Source organism: Carlito syrichta, unplaced genomic scaffold (genome assembly GCF_000164805.1).
Source record: "Carlito syrichta isolate Samal-C Ts95f unplaced genomic scaffold, Tarsius_syrichta-2.0.1 Scaffold288360, whole genome shotgun sequence".
NCBI lineage: Eukaryota > Metazoa > Chordata > Mammalia > Primates > Tarsiidae > Carlito > Carlito syrichta.
In genome coordinates, this window is record NW_007232456.1 from 9,856 (window position 1) to 10,955 (window position 1,100).

The following is a 1,100-nucleotide window of genomic DNA, read 5'->3' on the forward strand; positions in this document are numbered from 1 at the left end:
TCCATCCATCCATCCATCCATCCATCCATCCCACCCACCCATTCCATCCATCCATCCATCCTGTCTGTCCATCTCATCCATCCATCCATCCATCCATCCATCCTATCTCTACCTACCTGCCTATCACCCAGTCAACAAATATCTATTGTCACCTACTATGTGCTGGGTACCTGGCAAAGTCCATGCCTGATTTATTTCAAGGCACTGCAGACATCCCCAACCTCTCATACATGCTAGCCCTCTCTGGGGACGGTGGCGTCTCCTCTGATGACTGGGTCATGGTTCCAGTTCCCTAGCAGATACACAGTGTCAGTCCAGGAGGCCGACTGCAGCTGTGCCGTGTGTGTGTGTGTGTGCACGTGCAAGTGTGTGCAAGTGTGTGTGTGTCATATCTTTGCATCCTGCTGCCCAGCCTGGCCCCGTGCTTTCATGCCTGGCACAGAGGAGGGGCTCAGGAAATGGTCCGGGTGGCACGTCCAAGACAGGCAGGGACAGGAGAGAGACGAAGCCAAGAGGAGAAGGAGGGCAGGAGGAGAAGCCTGAGTAGGAGCTGAAGGCACCTGGGGGAAACAGGGGCGGCGTCCCGGCACCCGACCCCTGGGCTGGAGGCTGGGCATCTCGGGCTCGTGGCTGGCCCACTGTGCCAGGCCCTGGCTTTCCCCCAGCCTGGCACGCCCGGTCTCCAACATCCTGCCCTCCGCCTCCAGGGCAGGCAGCGTCATTCCCCGGGAGGAGGGAGGGCTGGGTGCCCTCCGAGGAGGGGGCTGGACGCGGCACCCACCACGAGTACGCGAAGCAGAGGAAGAAGGGAACCGAGACAGCCAGCTGCAGCAGCATCCAGTCCCGCACCCCGTAGGCCACCGCGGCCATCAGGATCTGGCCAAAGCTGAAGCCCAGGGAGTTCAAGGTCATCGCCAGAGTCCGGGCCGGGGCCCCCGTCCACTCCATCACTGTGAAGAGACCAAAGAGTCGGCCCAGAGCCCACGCCCTGCACCCCCCCCACGTGGAACCGGGCCAGGGACCTACGGAGGGTACTGGTGTTCATCATCACGCCCGCCAAGGCGAAAGCCAGCAGGAAGCGGAAGGTGCAGTAGGCCGGG

General features: G+C 61.8%; 1 protein-coding gene across 1 annotated transcript in view; it reads right to left on the minus strand.

Annotated features, from left to right (window-relative positions):
- The window catches only part of SLC22A12 (solute carrier family 22 member 12), a 7,168-nt gene extending 6,081 nt beyond the window's left edge, over positions 1 to 1,087 (minus strand). Inside the window, exons 1-2 of the mRNA XM_008053669.1 lie at positions 1,027 to 1,087; positions 782 to 950 (exon numbers count right to left, since the gene is read on the minus strand). Coding sequence (XP_008051860.1) covers positions 782 to 950; positions 1,027 to 1,048 — 191 coding nt within the window. The 5' untranslated portion in view covers positions 1,049 to 1,087. The remainder of the gene's footprint in view (positions 1 to 781; positions 951 to 1,026) is intronic.
- Between the last annotated feature and the right edge of the window lie 13 nt (positions 1,088 to 1,100).